At 45.0% G+C, this 18,408-nt stretch overlaps 1 protein-coding gene across 7 annotated transcripts in view; it reads right to left on the reverse strand.

The window, feature by feature from the left end:
* Window positions 1-540: 540 nt before the first annotated feature.
* Window positions 541-18,408, reverse strand: part of ATP11C (ATPase phospholipid transporting 11C (ATP11C blood group)) — a 58,724-nt gene continuing 40,856 nt past the window's right edge. The window contains exons 22-31 of one of the 7 annotated variants that reach the window (XR_012654017.1): window positions 17,515-17,660; window positions 17,061-17,120; window positions 15,905-16,032; window positions 13,265-13,400; window positions 11,381-11,446; window positions 10,433-10,536; window positions 8,845-8,998; window positions 6,358-6,448; window positions 5,323-5,418; window positions 4,066-4,087 (exon numbers count right to left, since the gene is read on the reverse strand). Coding sequence is in view for 5 of the 7 variants with exons in the window: in XM_075054427.1 (XP_074910528.1) it covers window positions 3,971-4,087; window positions 8,845-8,998; window positions 10,433-10,536; window positions 11,381-11,446; window positions 13,265-13,400; window positions 15,905-16,032; window positions 17,061-17,120; window positions 17,515-17,660 (911 nt within the window). In the remaining 2 variants the exon portion in view is untranslated. Of the gene's footprint in view, window positions 5,419-6,357; window positions 6,449-8,844; window positions 8,999-10,432; window positions 10,537-11,380; window positions 11,447-13,264; window positions 13,502-15,904; window positions 16,033-17,060; window positions 17,121-17,514; window positions 17,661-18,408 lie in introns of those variants that run through there. The other 6 variants (XM_075054429.1, XM_075054431.1, XM_075054430.1 and 3 more) reach the window with 6 other exon arrangements.

The following is an 18,408-nucleotide window of genomic DNA, read 5'->3' on the forward strand; positions in this document are numbered from 1 at the left end:
TAATCCTCACTTGTGTGCTTCTAGGCTTTGAACTAAAAAAGCCCCACTTATTACAGGTAGCCACGACACACAGAACCAATCCACAGCATTAAGAAAAACTCTTCATGCACATATGGAAGTCGGGCACATGAACCTGCTTTTTTTTTTACCCAGTTCCTAAATATCAGCTAAAGCTCAGAGTTCAACTCTTCTACAAAGGTAAATTGATTTATTCACTTAATTCACAGGACTCACTTTCTTAATTTGACATTATTTTTGAGGGAAACAGGTTTAGAGCACGTAGGCCAGCTACGTGCAGCCGCTGTTACCAGCAGAATTGCTAATACCTTGCTGGAAAAATAAAAATATATGAGAAGCAACCAGTATTTCCTTAGGCAAATGCTGCTCCACATCAGAGAACCAAGTACGGCCTTGCTGGCATCATCTACCCCCCAGGAAAAATGCCGATGGTCCCCCTAGTACAGCCTTGGAAAAGCCCACATTATAAACTATTCCCTAAGAGCATCCAAGGAGACAAGACAGACAACAAATATATATTAATCAGAACAACATACCAAAGTTTATTGATTACTTCAAACAAAAGTTTCTGTAATGAAAAAAGAGCAAGTTGCATTCATAAAAGGTAACATTCACATTCAATTTCTTTTATATAAAGCAACATAAATGTATAAAATTGCATTTAAGTGAAAAAAATGTAAGGTTGCAGTCCTTTTTTTTTTTTTTACAAGAAGCTGAAAATGTATCTTCTCATTGCCTGTATATAATTTACACTTTCTATATACTACATGTTTTTTAAAAAAAATCTGTAGCTGGGAAATTGGATAAATGGTGCAGTACTAGGTAAGTTTTTCAACTGTGTGTATACAAATTCAATTTTAAGCTTTTACGCAATTCCAAGTCATTTATAATATTCTCATAACGATTAGGATTAGTTTTCGAAAAGTAGCTATGACTACACCAAGTTCCTCCATTATCGCATAACAGTTTTAGAGGGAATCTTAATTACTTTTCTTATCTTTCAGTGTCACTAGCCAGTGATTAAACTTCAACGAATTATTATGAAAAAACCCAGCCTTTTTTCCTTCAAGTTTTTCCACCGATAAGCCTGTACTGATCTTTTAGCTGACTAACGAGCACTGTCACAGTGCAGCGTGTATTATGGTACATGAATAACAACCACAGCATCACTGTCGGATTACTGCCACTTCAGCATCCTGCTGGCTTATACCTTACAGTTACTACCACCGCTTTTTCTTCCCTTCTAACCCCAGAAGGGGTCTCCTGTTTCCCCTGATTTCACCACTCATCCACAGCAATAGGAATTTCACTTCTGGCATTGCTGAATGATGTGGATCAGCTCTTCTGCAGGTCCAGGGCAGCCCGGCTGTCCTGGCATCCCCAGCGCTACACCAGTGCACTAGCTGAAGATCCAAGCTCAAGAAAACCTGCATTTTCCCCAAAGAGCCGCTATTCAAGACACGTCACGTGAATTCCAACCCGCTTTTCAGCCATGCGTGCCTTGGGTTTGAATGTACAGCTATTGCAATGGCTTGCTCCATCCTGAGACAGGACACTTGGAAATGGGAAGATTGGGTTCTTAGAAGGCTCCATCTTAAAACAGACTCCAGCAATTAGCCCGTTTAAGTGGCTTTATTCAGACAGCTCACACACACATGGCAAGCTTTGCTCTGTTCCCACTGATGTCACCAGCAAAACCTCCAGCTGAATTTCACAGGAACAGACTTTGACCCTAAGAGTAGAGTAGGACACAAAACAAACCGAGAAGCAAGGTGTCAGGCTTGGGACCATTTGGGCTCGGAATGGTTTTGAATCACAGGAATTAGGCATTTCAGTGCCCGCATTTTAAAGGTTATGTAAACACGTCAGCAACTGTATATTTAAGGAGAAAGGTTAGATTTGGCATATAGAGCATATCTTCATTGTATTCATCGCATACTCGATCTGTAGGCACCACATTTCAGCAAGAAAAGTTGAGAATGGGACAAGGTCTGCAAGTTGAATTCTAGGTCCATGAAATGAACTAGGAAAAGGGGAGAAAAAAAAAAAAGAAGAAAAAAAAAAGCTTTGCCCATGGGACACATGCTGGAAGTGCAGCTCCTTACTTGCATGCAGCAAGGAGTCGAGCCGCGGTTGCTAACACGGTGCTAACACACACCACTTGCGTTGAGGCCAGTGCAGCGTATATAATACAGTGGTCCTGTCCATACGTCCCCTCCCATGCTGGGTGATATAAGAGCAGCCACCGGCCATAGGGACTGCACACACCCCTTTCCCACTTGGGTAAGGCCCATCACAAAGTCCTTAATGATGCACGCTAGAATTTGCCTGCAGCTGATCCGTGTCCTGCTTCCACCAGAGTCGAAGACAGACCTCAGGGGTGGCAGCCAAAAAGCAAGATTCGATTCTTCTGAAAATTAATAGTCCGCCGTTAGCAAAATTTGATGAAGGGAATGTTCTGTCTAGTCCCAAGTTGTTGTTTCTTTGCCTGTAAATGACACAAAGCCTGAGCAAGCGGGAGCCAAACCCAGCCACAGCGTAGAACTCATTACTTCTGAAATGAGACTTAAACGCTTCTCACAGTAGTTCCTCTGCACCGCTCTGCAGAGCGCCAGGGCCAGGGGCAGTCAGCAGGAGGGGGACCTTCACACCAGACAGCGGTGGCACACAGGGTGCTCCGTCACTGCTTATGACTTAACGCAACAAAAAAAGCTGCTTTTTCCACATATGAAGTATCAGAGAAAAAAAAAATTACCGAGAGTCAGGCATCTCACCTCTGCTGTGTGCAACCTAAAGAGAAAAGTTCCCATGACCGTGGTACAGGTAGATTTAAAAAGAACATGCCAATTTAAAAACGAAATAAAGTGTAAAATGAAATCAGGTTCCTGTTTTCCTTTTATTTTTAAACCGGCTTCTTTTTTCTTAGTGCAAATAACTCAAGATGCAGTTTTATATGCCTGCAAGTTTACAGGCACAGCCCGTGTCCCTGGGATCATCCAAGGACCACACTGTCACTCAGGCCTTTAAAGTGTTGAAGCAACTGCACAGCGCAGTAACGTAAGCACAACCACAGGAACCCGGGCAAAACGGCTGAAAGTCTGGCACAGCCCAACTTTTGAGATTCTTTCCTCCCCCACAAAAGCTTCCTTCCATCGCCAACAGCCGCAACACGAGGGAAAATGACCTTCTCTTCACGCTCCATCAGGAATAAACCCACCAGCAAACCGGCTGCGGGAGGATGCTCAGGCGCTTCCCAGCACCGCGGGTCTCCGCACGGATACCACTGCTGCGGAGGGAACGCAGACCGCTTCCAGCCGTACCCAGAGGAGGGATACGCGACTGAAGGCTTTGCACCGTCGGCGAAGATTTCTCCCGAGTTTTCAAGTATTTCTGCCGCACGCGTCTGGCAACCCAATGCTGGGAGGGGGCAGCCCACCGCCGCGGGGTCGCAGCCCCAGCACCACCAGAGATGCTCGCAGGGCTGCATCCAGCCTTCTGCGTTGAGAGGAGCAGGCTTGCTTTCCCCGGTGCCTTTGGGGAGCTGGAAGGGGCTGGTTTGGGGTTTAAAGTCTGTGCTACTTCTTTGGTCAGGCAGAGCAAGAGACTTCAGCAGCTCTCTGCTGCTCTTGGACAGATCTGCAGCGGGCAGAGGAAGCCCCCATGTGAAATGGGGCTGGCATTGCTCTCTTGCACTTCAATTCATGCTGTTTTGAATGAATTCCTAAAGATGCTTTCTCAGCCTCCAACAACGTCGAATTCTGCAGAATTTTTTTGGGGAGGGGTGGGGAAGCCACAAGCCCGAAGACAAACAGGTACCGTGGGGCCAGTGCCCTGGCTACTGCTTTATCAGCATGGCTGCTTACTGTACTTGGCAATACTAAAAAGAACTGTTAGGTTAAAACCATGGTTTTTTCCTACAGCGTGACAATACGCAGTGTTTGTGTGGAGCACTTTAAAGTATCCTGAGAGGATATGTTTCTGCCAGATTAGTAACAGCATCTTCAGTCTTCACATAACCATTCTCTATACGTTTGTATGAGACTAACATAGGCAGATCAAAGGGGTCAGTCTGCAAAAATCAGAAGGAAAAATGCACATGTATTGCAATTATTACATTCCCAAACTCAGAAAGCATTTTCTCTACTATTTTTAGAAAAAATACTTAACATTTTATAGAAGAAGAATGATTAGACCACGATAAAAGTGCCAAATTTCATTCACAACCAAGGAACAAATAATAAGATGATAAATTAATTTGCATAATCTGCAAAATGCCATATAAAGTCTAAAAGCAGCATCTGCTTCGCTGTCCCCTGCGGCTTCCATTCTGCCCCAGTCCAGCCACTTCCTGCACCAGTCTGCACCAGTATATGGTAGTGGAGAGCACCACCTAACGTCTGCAGGGAAGGAACAGCCACTCGGCTTGCCAGCAACGCCCAGGCAAGCAGAAACCCGGATTTATGCCAGATACATTTGGAGCTCTGGCAAGCCTGGCTGTTGGACCTGCCATTCCGATTAAAATGATTTCTTTAGAAGCAGGTGTGGGTACAAAGGTAGGAGAGATTTGCAGAGAATTGGCAGTTTTGTGTTTGCAGCAGACACCACAAAGCTATGTAACATCTTACTAAAAGTGAAATTGTGAATTTAATTAGGCACTTTTACTTTTTTATTCTGCTATCGGCTTACTACAATGTTTAAAATCAAGTAAACTTGTGCTAGGATGCTCTCTGTATGCGTATATACATACGGACACAGAGACATGCCTGCTGTACTGTATGTTGACATACATAGACAAGTACACACATTTAGTTTCAATCTATGCAGATGAATTAAAATGTACTTATTTCTATCTGACAGAAGAGCATGCACCCTAGAAAAAGATATTTTGGTACAATACAGATGCAATACTGGAATCATTTTAATAGCTGAGATTTGAATACTTCACTGTAAATACATTAGCGTTAGCTTTTATAAGCACTGTTAGCACGATTCACTGCATTCTCAGATTAAATTTTCTGTTAACATTAGACTAAAATATCAGTTATATTGAAATATTTGTTTACATACTGCAAAATATTTCAGTTTGAGAGAATCTGTACACACACGGGATTCTGAAGAGGTTGGATAGGACAACGTCCCCAAATTAAAATGCATCCCAAGCATTGCATCTCCATTCCACAAGGACAGGTGCCCCACACCGATAGTCAAGAGGATTACAAGAACCACAGTTTAATTGATTTGGAGAGGTTACATTTGGTTAATCGATGCCTTTTAAAACCATCCCAACTCCTTCGGACAGGGTACCTGTTACAACACATTAGACTCATCTGAGAATGTTCTTAAAAGAAGTGGTCTGACAGAAGGTCTGGCCGACAATGAATCAGGTGCCTTCCTGCTGCTCTGCAACAGCGAGGCAAAGAGACTTATAGCACACGTGACACTTGCCCCTGCCTAATGGTCAAACAACGTAAGACACACAGACACCCCCACACACCTTTTTACAGCTGAGTCCTATCATAAGGGATGCAGCAATACATACTCCCTAGATACCACGGTGATTAATACTGGCTGGGTTTTGCAGTGCAAGAGGCACGGAGGGTATTCAGAAACCAGCCCTGGTTCCTGAAATGGTTAACTTCAGGCTTGGGGGTTTATGCTACAGGTGCTTTCGAGGGAGGAGGAAGCCATCCTTGATCTCCACATAACTGGTATTTTTCAAATAGCGAGTAATAGTGGAGATCTGCAGTGAAACCAAATGCTAGAGACATGTTTTCAAGGCACTGGGCTGTGGGGTAGCCCCGCCATCCCCACAGTGGGCAAGTCCAAGACCATCCCTTGTTGGGAGGGTTGCATGCAGTGGCTTATTCACTTGTACAAACAGCACTGGTAGCACTAACACGTGGGATGGACTGGGCAAGACGGGCACTTGGGGAGCTCCTCCTAGATCAAACAAGCCTGAGCTGTTTGCCAAGCCATCCAGAAGATGATTAAAATGGAGTCCACTTTGTCCCACGCTCTAGAGAAGTTTGTATCTGGTCCGTAAACACACAAAACTACAGCGGGGAAGGAGAGTGTAACCAGCACCGGCTGCGTCCACCTCACTTGGACATCGCCAGCACGACCAGCTCACCCACCTGAGGTGCGGCAGGAGACCAAAGGGGAAGAGACAGATGAAATATTTAAGCAAAAGATTTAAATTAAAGCAAGAGGAGTGGTGGGGGGGGAAGCAGGGCTCTGCTGGGTCAGCAAATCTAAACAGGGGTTTTCAGGAGTTAGGCGTTAGAAGGAGGAAAAAAGCAATAGAGCAAGCAACACATAGTGACTCAGAAAGGAAATCACCTTATTCACTCCAAGAAAAGCTGTGATTGCTGGAAGTTTGAGAAAGCATGAAGATAGTGGATGTTCCTGAGGAAGGAAGGCGCTTCGTTACCTAGTTCACAACAGCACAAGAGACAGAAAATTGCAGTACAAGAAAGAGAAAGGCAGAAACCAAGGAAAACACAAATGCGCCTTGCAGGTTAAAAAAAACAACACAACCAAAACACCAAACCAAAAAACACCAAAGCATTTCCACACAGAAAATTTAAAAAAGACTGAGCAGAGCTGACAGGCTGGGTTATAGGGAACTTGGGCTGAAACCTGGTCCCGTTGAGGTCAAGGGCAAACGCCCATCGACCTGGCCTCAGTCCATCCCCCCCCTTCCAGAAGGGACCCTCATCTCTCAAGGCAGGGGTTCAGGCACCTAAATACCATCCCTAATCTTGTTTTTAATTTAATGCTCCCCCTGGGAAACTGATGTTTGGTGTTTTTTTAATATTAAGGTCAGGATTCTCAGAAAGGGTCTAGATCTGAAATCATCTACCTGGTCTTAGATGCCTTTACAAATTAGGTGACTCACTTCAGTGTCTGACCGCTGACACAGACATCTAAAGCTGGTATCTGCTTCAGGCACTTCATAAAGCTCTTACTCAAAATGTACATTTAAATATGGCTCAGCCTGTGTCTAGTTTGGTATGCACATATGAAGAGACTTTTCCTAGTTGAGACTCACTTTGCTTTGCTAAACGATTTCACAAGAGCCTTTTTTTAATGCATATAAAGCACTCTTGAAACCAAGTATTGCAGGGGGGAATGGATCTTCTAGCCAACAGCTGAAGGCAAAAATGGGTCACCTCTCAGGGGAGCTGAGCTGGGGCTCAGAAACCCCCAGGTCACCGTGCCAGGTCACTGTCCTTGAACTGTTGTCCTATGTCCACAGTTGAAAGCAACTTGCTCCCAACCTATTCAATAGGGGTGTCAAGCTAGAAACTATTAAATCATACTTAACTGGAATAAATTACATGAAGCCTCAAAGAATTCAACCATACTTCTTTTACAATCTCTCTTGCTTTCAACTTTAATGGTTTGGGTTTCTGGTGTTTTGTTTTTTTTTTCTTGCAGACACGTGTTTTACTTCACTGATACTGTGCCAAAATTGTATTTCAAATGTTATGGGAGAGGAAAACCTTTACTACTTCATTGGATTTTTTATTTTTTTTTTAATTGAGATAATAATCATTTATAAATAAGGACCAAAGATAACAAGTTATCCCAGGTGAGGAAAGCACACTGCAACCTCATGGGATACCAGAGCTTCAAGGAGAGAAGCCTGGTCTGAATCTCAGTATTGGGAAGGTCATCCCATGGTTTCCTGGGACACAGTCGGACCAGCTGAGCACCAGTCTGCCAGTACCACGCTGCTGGTCCAGGGCACAGCAGAAGCCACTTCTGCACACTGCTGCTACCTCTGCGCTGGCCAAATCCTGCAGCCGTGCCACCGGGCAAAGCGATGGCTGGCTCTGGCCACCCTGGCACCCTGGCCAAACCCAGTCTGCCAGCATCTGCTGGGTATGGACGGGGTGGGGGGGTGACCCCGTGCCAGCAGCGCTGGCCCCTGTCCCTTCGGCCGTGCCCCAAGGACGTGCAAACGTGATGGCCAGAGGCTGGGGCCAGCTGGCAATACGCCGTGTGCTGACCCGAGGCAGGACTTGCTGATGTTGGAGGGGGAAAGAGAGGGGCTGCAGGAGGGAGGGAAGAAGCAGGCAGTGGCGGAGGGTGAGCAGGGGCTGCCCGGGGTGGGGGACGGTGCTGCAGGGGTGTTCGGCACCTCTGGGCAAGCAGAGAGCAAGGGGCAGGGCGGGCGTTTTGGCACGGTGCGAGTCGTGAGCCTGGCAGCGCCGGCATTCACCATTTGCAGGAGTGACAAAGAAAACGTTTCAGAGATGGTTTACACTTCTAAAAAACAAGCCCTCCTCCCCAGCAGTGGAGGGAAGTTGTCGGGTTTCTTAACAGCTTTCAAGGAGAGCTAGACACTGCGGGCTAACGCCATGGTACGAGCTCTCGGTTATTAAGGGGGGTGGGCAGATGTGACAAGCCTTGACCCTGTTCCCCCTGCACCAGCACCTGAGACCATACCCAAGGGGAACATCGTGGACATCTTCTTTGACATAAAAAAGAAGCAGCTTTTTTTCAGGACACGATATGGTGGGTTTGATGATCAGTTCAGGTTGGAAAAAGGTTACTGTACTTTTATAAGAGAGGACAGGTTTCTATCCAGTGAAGGCAACTAAGGAAAGGCACGGGTTGAGTCTCTCCTCACTACAAATCTAGGCAGTATTTTTAGATGAGCTTCTTGACATTTCTGGCATATGAAAGAGCAAGATGAGGCTCTAGAAAGCCTTCCTCAAGATGCAAGTGGTACACGGTACTGTTACGGGTTCATCTCGTGCTTAAGATTAAGAGAGATCTTCCTAAAAATACAGTGTGATACACCATCTTGTTCCTTACCTGATGATTTTTCTCTTTTATATTTTTTAAAACTATTAGAAGAATTTCTGGGAAAAGGCTGATAAAGATCAGGAGGATTATTGCCAACCACGTGGAAACAGAAGTCAGCATATGGGCAAATACAAAATACATTCTTTGCTGCTTCAGGAAAGGCCTGAAAAAGAAAGGATACACATAAATTCTGGTTAACACAAATTTCCCAAGAAGGTGAGAATCAAAGGCAGATTCAGATCAAACTATTACCAGTAATGCCTCCCTTTCAGATGGAGATGGATACAGCCTGCAGAAACACACTGTCCATCCTTCTCCCAACACATCTCCTGTCTTCAACTGTGCTAGTCCTGGAGGACTGTCCTGTCACCTTACAGGATGTATTTTGCATCTTCCACATCTGTTTCACTTTGGGACGGGGAGTAGTTTGAATTTTGCTACTATCACTGAGAGAAAAATTATTCACCTTATTAAAACCCACATAATTTTATTTCAACTTTGGACTTTGCTATAGCTTCTGGTTTGTTTTTGATGGTGGAAATCCAGAGACTCCTAGTCCCAATAGGTTATTTGCTTCTTCCTCCCTCCCTTGATGGAGGGGAACTGACAGATGCTTGTGAAAAATGCCTCAAATAACTGATGACAAGGATCCCAAAGCAGTTGTTGCTTAGCATTAACTCAAAAATATTGAGCTATGCAAGTTAAACACACCAGGAGAAAACACACATTTCAGCAGAGAGATCTGGCTAGATCACAGATCTGTATCTGTTGGTTAGGAACACTGAAGAGTTAAACAAAGCCTGGGACCCTCAATTAAAATATTTACATCCGTTCCACATCTTTATTAGCAGGCTGCTGGGTCAAGGATCTAGCCAATAACCCGTGGCACTAGCCCATGGGAAAGCAAAGCTGTAAAATGGGAGATACTGTAAACGTCAACATGAACATCTACTCCAGCATGGGAAACAGAAAAATAATATTTGTAATATACTATTGCTTGCCTGCTTTTGCAAGACATTAAGCCTAAAATGCTGGTTGCACTCAAATCAATGAGAGTTTCTTCTCCTACTCAGATCCAGGATTTCAGTAGCAGGATCTGTGCTTTCTCCTGCTTATTTCTTCTTCTTAAGCTGCCCCAGAGTGCTGGGTCCTCTTGCTTTGCCATCTGCCTCGTCTGCTCCTTCCTTCTGTATCACTGGGTTTCTTTCCACCCATTCCTTTTCCATCCACATGCACAAACAGATCCTGAAATATTTACCCCAGAACCTCCCAACAAAGACAAGGGCCTCAGCACCAGAAATGACCCTGCAGGCAGAAAAGCAAACCACCTCTTACCAAAGCCGAGCACCCTGGATGGCGATCAGGCTGTCAGACCTCTTCGAACATCACGCAGCAGCCCTCTTCCAGCATTGGCTTTTAGTAGGCATTGGATGGAGATATCCCTTCCCTCCCCGGTAGAGAAAGGAGCATGGTTGCACACACCTTGCCATCCTTAAATCTCTGGATAGCCCAAACAAGGGGTTGCTGCAGCTTAATCCCCTGCAAAGCCAGTGCCGGGCATTCCCCTAAGAAAGCACCGTGAAAAGAAGATACTTGCCAAATGACTCCTCCCCAAAAGAATGAGAAAAACACGTAGAAGGCAAGGGAGCCCCAAATCACAAAGTGGTTCATCCACGTCCAGAATCGGGTATCTAATGCTAGCTGTGTGAATAAAAAAAAAAAAAAAGAGACAAAACAGGCATTAGATGCAGAGTGTATTTGACTGTATTTATATGAAATTTCAGACTGCTTTTACAGTAAGGTTGAAGGTTCTCCTAACAGCTACCCCTCCGCATATGAGCACCAGGGAAAATGTTTTCAGTATCTACAGGTTGGCGCAGGGATGTCAACAGGGAAACAGTGAGTTTCTAATTGTAACTGACACTTTTTAATAGAATAAATTTGATGCAACCTCTGATGCTACAGGGAAGAAATGTCTAAAGGTTACAAGGACTGTAAAATTGCCTCCTGCCACCACCTGCTGTCCTCAACCAAACATAACAGACCTTTTGTAAGGTCTTATGCAAACTGTTCTTTCTGGAAAGCTCTGTGAAACAGAACAGATTTGCTCTTATTATTTGACAGATGTGCTTTTGTTTTATCCCTCTGGTGCTCAGGGGTAGCTGAAACGAGGTGGACAAACCCAAGTTCTCTATTGTCCCTCTCCTCTTGCTGGAACTGACTGCCAAGGGGTGAAAGCATGGGGAAAAGTCAACCAAAACCAACTGGAGTTCTCAAAAGAGGGCAAAAAATAGGAAAACTATTTAACCAAAACATAAACGCTTATAGACCAGCACAGCCCAGGAATACAGACCACAGACTACACAAAGGACAGTGGTCAATAAGCAAGTTTTGCCTCTATGGAAGAGGAGAGGATTTAAGTGTGGTGGGAAACATTCATAGAAACTTCATCTTTAACACATTTACTGCCCGATTTTACAGCACATGCACACGCATTGGAAAATGACTGCAATAAGCAACTGAAAAAAGGAAGGAAGATCCTAACCTTCAGGGTGACGGTGAACACCAGCACGGTGAAAACAATCGTCCCAAAGGTCCAATTCCCAAAAACCTGAAAAACACGTTACACTGCCACAGGCGTCTCGGTCCATCTCCTTGGAGAGGCACAGAAACGATGATGAGGACAGGGGTGCAAGCAGGGACCGGAGGGGAAGGACGGGATGGAGCGACTGCTACGGGGGATTGATGCTCGGAGAGGCACCGGGCACCCCGCAAGACTCGCCACCCGCTACGCTACCCTGTGCCATGCAGTGCCACACGGACGGGTGACCCAAAGTTGGGACAGTGACAGGTACAACCTCCTACTAACAGCAATGTCGATCAAGGATACAAGTCATTGGACCACCTGTATTTCATGATTTCTTGGTAATTTACTCAGTTTCTGCTTTCTTGCAACACCTCTGCTCATAGTCTTGTTTTAGTCCCATTTGCAGAACGCACCAATGGGTATTTTTTCATCTGGTTTGGTTTGTGGATACTAGTGACTATGCACAACAAAGAAAAGCAGATACTGTATATAAATCCAAATGATGGCAATGAATGGGAGGGATGCTTACCAAAGGCTGTCAAGATCTGAATGCATACATTAAAACAGAAAGTGAAATGTAAAAGTTTTCAAAAAATGCAAAAAAATTAAAGTCAATAGGAGCGAAAAAGGAGTCAATCAATCAAACATACATGGATATTATGAACAATTGCTGGTAGCAGTTCTTACAGGCATAAGTGTTTACAAAACAGGACATAACCACAGATCTTATTTTAGTGCCACATAGACTTGACCTCTCAAGGCATTTGCAGAACATATCAGTGCTTCATGTTTTATTCAAATACAGCCAGAATGGCTATAAATACAGAAAAGCACTGAATCTACAATACAGGGCTTGACCACTTACAGCTGGGGCCACAAACATTGGCATCGATGCAATGTATGCGTATATACACATAAATTTCAGCTTTTCTCCAAGTGTTAGCCACTAAAAAAAGTTAAGCTATTTTCAAGGGTCACATGATGGTGTAGAGAAGTTTTGCGCCTTGGGGAAAGGGTCCTGAGACAGCCCAGGCCACCACGCATGGCAGGCACACTGCGCTAATGCTTTGTTCTGTACTCAGTTAACCGGCAAAAAGGAAAAAAAAAAGGAAAAAGAAAAAAAAAATCAATCTCTTCTTTTTCCCTCCTTTCTGTGCAAGTTAACCCAGACAGCTCCCACACCTCGCTCATGTGGTGATGTAAGCGCTTGTCCCGACACAAGAAGCACAAGCAAGCAGACAGCAGGGAGAAGAAGAACAGCCTGCTCGTTCTGACAGCGGTGCTAACTTATGCTGGCTTTGAAACAGTAGTGAAACCCCAGCACCAGCCTTCCCCCTTTGCAAAGGGAGGAGGGAGGCTGAAATCACGCCCCGGAGCAGGTGCAGCCCACAAGCAGCCCTGTACCATGTCTGCGCTAACAAGCGGCATCTTATCAAGGTGGGCTAATTCAGTTGCTTGTAACCAGCCAAACATGTGCTAAATTTCACGCAGCATGCTGGTGGGAAGGACGGACACTGCTTCTGCCTTGGGCCAATGCTTGGGACTACGCAGAAGAGTGGAAGAGTGCTGCGCAAAGCTCACCAGGTTTGAATAAAGCTGTGTGTAAGACTAGTTATTTTACCTACTGAGTATAACCAGCTCTGCCCTGTTTCCATGGCAATTTGGATAACGTTTTATTTCAAGCATTTGCTGCAGAATCACACCATAAGCAAGGCTATGCCATCGGACAAGACTCGAGACACACCGCACAGATTAAGCGTGTAGATATTCCCTGCCAGGCGCATAAAAGAGGCAGTGCACAAAAGAAACGCTCATCTTTCTCTCTTTTTTTGGTGGTGTTACCTTTCCGTTATCTTCCAATGATGAATTTTGAAAAAGAAAATAAACCCCAAAGAAAAACACGAGTCCTTCAAAGGCGCCCAGAAAGGTCCAGTACAGGAACGGTCTCCACTGCAGCATTGCATTATCTGAAACCTTCCTGCCAAGAGACGGAGTAACAAGAACATCACCGTCACATTTAGGATGCGCTGCAAAACCTCTCGCAGCCAGGTGATCAGCGGGCTTTGGAGCAAGCCCTTGCTGTAGGAGACAAGGAGGTAAAACACATAAATATCTGCCAGCATACAGGACATAAACAACATTTGCCATATGCAGCTGCTGGTCACGATAAATCATAAGAGGTTCAGCATATTAATTTGTTTTGTCCTCCTCTAGGTAACTTGCATTATAATCCAAGCCAGCCTAAAGCAAACAGCTGTAACACTGTCCTGAGCCTCTCCCGCAGCCCCTGCACTGCCCGCACTATCTGACATTAACTGCTGAATTTTAAAACCAGGGCAATGCTAAAGAGCAGCCATAGGGGATGCAGCAAATCCGTGGTGTTTCCCTCTTTTTGTTGAATGCACAAACTCCCTCTTTGAGAAAAGCTCTGCAAGTCCCATTCCTGCAAGCGGTGGTTTTCTGCACAGGCTGAAAATAACCTCCTGAATTGCATGGTGGGCGTTTTTAACATGGGGGTTGTAGCGGGAGGCTCTTGGCTGAATATAGGATGAGATCTGGCACAGAGGCAGCAGCAGCAAACTGATGCGCTACGGGTAGAGCTCTGCGCAGACCGCACGCAAAGCCTGGAGAGTGGAGAGTGGCCGTCAGGGCAGGAGGGAGTTAAAAAAGTTTCCTGCATCATTATCTTTTCAAATTACTTTCTTTAAACTTTGAAGATTGATGGGGGAAAAAAGCATGTTTATGGCAAAACCAAAAATCCCCATTCTTTTCTCATTTTTCTTCCTAACTATTAAAGCAATACATCATTTTCAGCAAGACGCGCCTTGCAAACCAGCGTGGTGCTGGGCTCCTATAATTGCAGTTTCCAAAACAAATTCCTACTGAATCCTATGCGTGATGATGCAGTGACAATACTCTAACATACTGCAATTTGGGTATGAGTAAGAAGCGTGGATAAACCAGACTAAGTGAGTTTTATTGCAAGGAGAGAAAACACAACCAACTTCCTCACTGCGAGCTCTGTTTTGCATTCCCATTTATGTCCTGCAGTGCTCATCGTAAACAGGCTTTTTACAGCGCCTCAGACTAGAGATCTGCACTGCAGCAACTCAGCACTTCATACAGCAGAGGCACAGCAGTCATTCTGCATTCAACAACACATGCACAGTCATGAATATTCAAACTAAAGCTATCTGCCTGCACAATTATATCTGTTTTCCCTCAATGGACAGACCCCAGAGATAGAGAACGCACCAGGCGAATGCACAGAGGCCTGCTGCTATTGGTCTATGCCACACAATATTCAATTACCAATTTGTTTAAAAATACATGTGGTGGCATTTTGCCATACGAGTGGAGGAACACAGAAGTCTAATCAATCACGGACCTGAGTGCTTACTTCAAAAACACTCAAGCTCCTTCCTAGCCTTACGGGTCTTGCTGCATTTGCTGATTTTTCTATACCTAAAGCAACTTTCACACAGTACCTTTAGACACCTGCTAATTCCTTTTCTGTCCCTGCAAAGGCATCGCTCTTGGCTCGAGCACAGTTTTGCCACACACAGCTCCTGCACAGCTGAGGAGCATTGTACAACAGCAACAGGGCTTGCACAGAGCCCTGGCCAAAGCAGCCCCGACCTGGTCTCTCTCCACAGAGGTGAACTCGGCACTGAGCTTACTGCCAGGCAAGGGAATTGTAACAGTGATGCACAAAGAGGGGCTTCCTCAAAAAAAGCCTCTTAGTACTCGCTGAAGGGCTGCAGGGTAGGGGTGGGAGGAAGATAGAAGCATCTTGGTTTCTGCAGGAGGTTGGAGCCCCCTTCAGTTGCAACCAAAAGGAGAGAAAGCGACCAGCAAAGCAGAGAAAGGCAGTCGCCTCTTAAGCTGGGCTTGCTGTGGGCAATGTGGCAGAAAACTTTGAGCGGAGTTCCCCAGTAATAGTCTCTGACATGGGGATTTGGCCTGTGGAGGGGAAGCCTGGGGGAGGGTATCCATTTAGACCAACTGAGAAACTACCTGTCTGAGCTGGGCTTCAGGAACATTCGTCTTTCTGAAAATGAATGGATCTTTTTTCTCCTGAAAGCTAGGTCTCCCCTCCATCCATTACACGCTCTATCATGTGCTTGGCTCATGCTGCCTAGCTCAAAGCTAACATGAATGAATGGTCTGACCACACTCACAGCTTGATTTTTCTTAAGGATGAAGAATTCCGCCTACAGTTTATTTTTTTATAGAGACACAGCAGTGCAATTTGCTAGACTAGATACTGTCAGAGAGCATAAATAAGTAGAAATAGGACATTGCTCAGCTCTAATGCAGCAGCATCAGAGCCAGCAGGGACAGAAACAGCTTTTTCTGCAGTTCGCAGCAACCCCATGACTGACATGGGGCAGGGACACCTGCTTACGCTCCTGCACCAACAGAATTAAACTGTGGTTAACCAAGTTGTGCAGAGGCTTACCCAAGTCCGGTGCTACTTACATATACAGCTGAGGATCTGAGGTCAGCGTGTCGATGTTGATATGCTGCTCCAGGAGGCTGTAAGCCAAGATAGGTAGTGATGTGAAGCAGATGTTGTACATGGTAAGATAAGCAGCATCGTACAGTGGCTTAAAAGAGGAAGAAAGGGTACAATGAGACAGAAATTCCACTTTAAAAGTCTCCCCACAAAGAGATTAAAAGTTTCCAGCCCTTGCCTCCGTACATACCCTACAGATTCATCCCTTTGTCATAGCCACATAGGACAGTTTCATTTGATAGGGGTCATGCTCCATGCGATGCCAGGGGGCCAAGGCACCAGCAGGCTACATGGCCAGGACACCGCTCCCACTGCTGGGAAGTTTCGTAACTGGCTGGTCTCATCTCCAGCTCATTCTCCAGAAAAACGTGATTAAACAGCCCTTATCACAGCTTTTCTGTAGCTTGTCACTTGATGACTTGATGTCTCCTGCGACTCTCTAAAGACTAGACTGTTTTAGAGGAATTATAGCTTCTTTTTTTAAGAAAAAAAAAAGCAAGTGGTTCTGCTGAGACAAGCAGAGAATTATCTCCTATCATTTACTCTTCCTCACTGTTACTTTTGAGCCCAAATAGACACAAAAGCTCATGAGTTGACACAAAAATGAAAGCTCTCATCTCCAAGCACTCGAACCCACTCACCACACGAGCTGTCCCTCTGACGCTCACTGGGACTACACAAGGCTCTGATGACACTCATCATGTGTCTTTTTTTTTAAAAGGCTGTCATAAAAGAACAAACTGTTCTTCTTTTTGAAAGACACCTTTCATGCGGGGAAATGTAGCAGAGGAGAAAAGATCAGGAAGCCTGAAAACATCTTCTCAAGAAAAATCAGGTGCTGACAAACCAGCTAAACCCCTCTCTCACTACTTTAGGAAGGTGTCCACCTGTGTTTATGGGTGGTGGATGGGAAAGGAAAGAAAGCAGGTTTCTTTTCAGTTATGGGTCTCAAAAATATTATGCTCCAGACATGGTGCTGAGCAACAAGGTCAGTTCCTCCTGTCCTCTGAAGCGAGGTGAGGAAGGGACAGGATGCCAAAAGCCAAGTCTCTGCTAGAAAGCCTCATTGTGCTTCATTGCTTTTTATCCTGGCTTTATAGACATGTTACTGGAAGTTACCTGCTGTGAGAATCCACAGAAGAACTGGTATAAAAACTGCGGTAAAATGAAGCAAAGGTTCTAGAAAAACAAGAGACAAATGGTTAGCAGGAAAGCGCTTGACTTTTCAATCTAAATCCAAATAATTTTTCCTGTTATCAGACATTAGTGTCTAATATTACAGTATCAGACAAGGTAGGGCACTGTTTTCTACCAAGCACAAAACTAATCCAATGAGCAGCTAGTATGTGCAGAAGACACTGGAAGAAAGTCATGCTCACATTCCCCTGTAAGCACTGTTTTCAATTGACAAGCACATTTCAATGGACAGGCACATAGCAGAGACACAGCCTGTTTTAGGGAAGAAAACAGCTACAGAATGTCCTACACATTTTTTTTCCCATTTACTATTTTTTTCTATTGTCAAAGAAATTCATAGTATAAACAAAGAAATAAGCTGCACACACATCCTTACCTTATAGAAGAAATACTGTACAAGGTGTGCTATTCTCACATAATATAAATGCCCATGTGCTAGTAGCAATTTTCTTAAATGTTTAAACTTTGGCACAGCATAGTCGCTGTTTCTGGAAGCCTGCCGTCCTTCTTTGCCTTTTATACCTGGAGACAGAAGCGTGGCAAGGGGTTAATCCCTAAGGGACTGTAATCTGGAATGATGCTACCCACTAGGTTTGTTCATGTCACTCAGTGTCTCAAGGCATGCGAAAGGCCGTATTTCCCTATTTCCCTCTCGAGTGCCTCAGGAGAGCAAAACACTAACGTGCTGCAAGGCTCAGCGTGGTTTTGGCTCCACAACACTCAGACCTGCCTCTGGAGTTTTTAAGCTATATTTAGGTTGCTGTCTGAGTTCCTATGTAAGAGAGTGTGGTGAAGAGTGTCTAAGCAAAGCTGATAAAAGATAAGGAATTGGTTTCCCCATGGGCTTGCCCGCGTCTCTCACAGCCTAGTTATTTCACTGCAGACGCTCAGCCTCCCGAGACATCCCCGCAGAGCTGAGCTCAAGAAAGACGGGTTTGTTCACTCAAAAGCCACATCCAAGCAAACTGCACTGGGACCCCATTCATTAGAGGGCACCATGGCATTTCCAACAGCCCCAAATAAAGAGGCTGCCCTTTCTCTTCCATTGCCCCTTTTTTAGCGGTATTACAAAAATCTCCAGTAATTCCCGTATCTCTGATGCCAATCTGCAGAAAGGATAGTTTCCGCCTGATGTCAGTCATACAGACAAGGCAGACACAGCATAACTGAGCATCAGCCCCCAGGAAACATGTGTGGGTCCCCAGCATTGAGTTACTAGCAGTGGTGACCAGTTAGTCCTATTAAAGTCTGATATTTTCATTGCACTGCC

This window comes from Buteo buteo, chromosome 22 (assembly GCF_964188355.1).
Source record: "Buteo buteo chromosome 22, bButBut1.hap1.1, whole genome shotgun sequence".
NCBI classification, from domain to species: domain Eukaryota; kingdom Metazoa; phylum Chordata; class Aves; order Accipitriformes; family Accipitridae; genus Buteo; species Buteo buteo.